Here is a 2190-nt window from a genome sequence, read left to right as displayed (position 1 = left end):
TGTATAATATATATCTATAAATCCTTTTTAGGACAGAAATGAAAACGGAAATTAATCCATGGGATAGCTTTTTAAGAAAGAGAACTACAGGTTATATGTAAGAGTATTTCATAGTTCAAAGTACACTGTGAGCGGAAGCGGATATATGATGAGGTGACAAGTGATGACAACATGAGTGCACAGCATAACCTTTCTTTTACTCCACGTCATTTTCCAAGAACAAGTTTTCCTCATCATCGCTGTCGAGGTTTATGATGACGGGATCTATGCTGTGGTGTATGTTGTCTGTGGCCCAGTACTCCTCCTCATAGCCTTGTGACCGGCGAACCTCACCTGCCCACACCTCTGCCGTTACACCCATTTTTGCCTCCTCCAGCCTGGCCTGCAAGTCTGCCCGAGTGAAGTGTTGTAAGGAAGAGCGCACGTGTCTTTTCATGTGCCCCCATACTTGTTCAATGGCATTCAGTTCTGGATGGGCTGGTGGCAAGCGAACGACCTCGTAACCCCACATTCGAATGGTGTTGTCGACGATTTATTGTGGCTGTGGACGGTTCCGTTTGCATATGAGCAGGAGCTCAGGCCGTGTCGCGTGTGGCGGGAAGGGCAGCCTGTGTTTCTCCAACCATGTAATGAGGTCAGCTTTCCTGGTGGCAGTGGTTGGGCAACGACTCTCCTCCGTCTGCTGGCTGTGATATGGCGCATTGTCTAATACAAGCACAGATGGTTGAGCCAGCGAGGGCAGGAGCTGTGATGTCAGCCAACGAAGGAAGAGCTCCCCGTTAACCTCGCCGTGGTAGTCACCGCTGGTTGTCTTGGTGTGGTAGCACAGGAACGAATCTTCCACAAAACCATCAGCGGTGCCGGCTGCAACTACCACAAAGCGGTCCCCTTCTCCGGGGGGCACGTGACGGCTGTACGTGGTGCTTGTGGCAGGTTGCGTTGTGTCCACCCACTTCATGCTGTGGTGCATCCTGGTGGTGAACCATGTCTCGTCAAGGTACACCACCTGCATCCCTCTCTCCCGGTGTTGCTTGAGTGCCCTGAGAGCATTAATCCGCCGGCATACAACGTCCAGGGACTCCTTCCTCACATACATAGTCCGCTTTGATGTCCTATAGCGGAATCCCATATCGTGGAGGAGTAGCCACACGGACGTATCCGAGGTTGCCATCGGAATGATGCCGTCGATCATCAGCTCCTCCGTCAGGGAAGCAATAGTCATAACTTCTTTGGCGGCGAACTTTGAATGGACTTTGCGACGAATGGCCGCTACGGTGAAACTGTCGAATCCGGCCGGTGTTGTGGGAGGTGTTGCAGGTGGTGGTGGTGGTGGTAGTGCCTGGGCCGCCCCTGCCTCGCAGTTGGTGGTGCGATGCCGCCTTTCCACTGCCCTCACCGCGCGGACGCTCATGCCGACCGCATAGGCAACCTTGTCATACGGCCTGCTTGGTGATAGGTCAATATTACAACATTAGTGATATGTCTTTTACCTTTGGTGAAGTATTATCAGGGCTGGAGACAAAATTCACCTTGATCCATTACCGCTTTAACAACGAAACCTTGGCAAAGAAAATGTATAAATAAAACACACACACACACACACACACACACACACACACACACACACACACACACACACACACATGAAGGTGGCTTCTGCCCTTAACCCTTAAATTTCTTACACCACCCACCATATGTGAAAATGCATGATGTGCTGTATTATAACCAAGTGAATACCTTATATGGTGTATTATTGGATCATATGACAATTTCTTTACCCATGTTCGGGTATGTATAGATAGTTTATGCGTATCCGTTGATATGGAGCCCATCACTCATCAAGTTAGTGATGGGAATGAATGGGTTGCAGTAATATAGCTATAAACGACACGCACCTGTGCAAACTGAACCTCAGCCGATTGTCTCTCTGTTCCTTGGTAAACAAGGATAAAAGCCGCATGACAATGCCATTCCTGCAGCCACGGGGACAATGACGTAACTTATATGCCATACTGTTAATCCTTGGAGCCAACGTTCTGTATTTCTGGGGTATTACTGTAGAGTGCAGCCACAAACCCGTTTAACAAACCATGTAACTTCGCGACACCTCAAACTGCTCAGCTCCAGTAAACCATGTGTTTGCCATCAGTCTCGCTCGTTATTACCCTCCACATTACCGTACCCAAGGCT

At 49.3% G+C, this 2190-nt stretch overlaps 1 protein-coding gene across 1 annotated transcript; it reads right to left on the bottom strand.

The window, feature by feature from the left end:
* Positions 1–532: 532 nt before the first annotated feature.
* Positions 533–1411, bottom strand: LOC145390095 (uncharacterized). Its single transcript, XM_080265160.1, has one exon. The coding sequence runs from the start codon at positions 1409–1411 to the stop codon at positions 533–535; it is 879 nt and encodes a 292-aa protein (XP_080121286.1).
* Between the last annotated feature and the right edge of the window lie 779 nt (positions 1412–2190).

This window comes from Coenobita brevimanus, unplaced genomic scaffold (assembly GCF_032717465.1).
Source record: "Coenobita brevimanus isolate Jiangsu-jjx unplaced genomic scaffold, ASM3271746v2 jjx.HiC_scaffold_2819, whole genome shotgun sequence".
NCBI classification, from domain to species: domain Eukaryota; kingdom Metazoa; phylum Arthropoda; class Malacostraca; order Decapoda; family Coenobitidae; genus Coenobita; species Coenobita brevimanus.
This window is presented reverse-complemented; position numbering and strand designations above follow the sequence as displayed.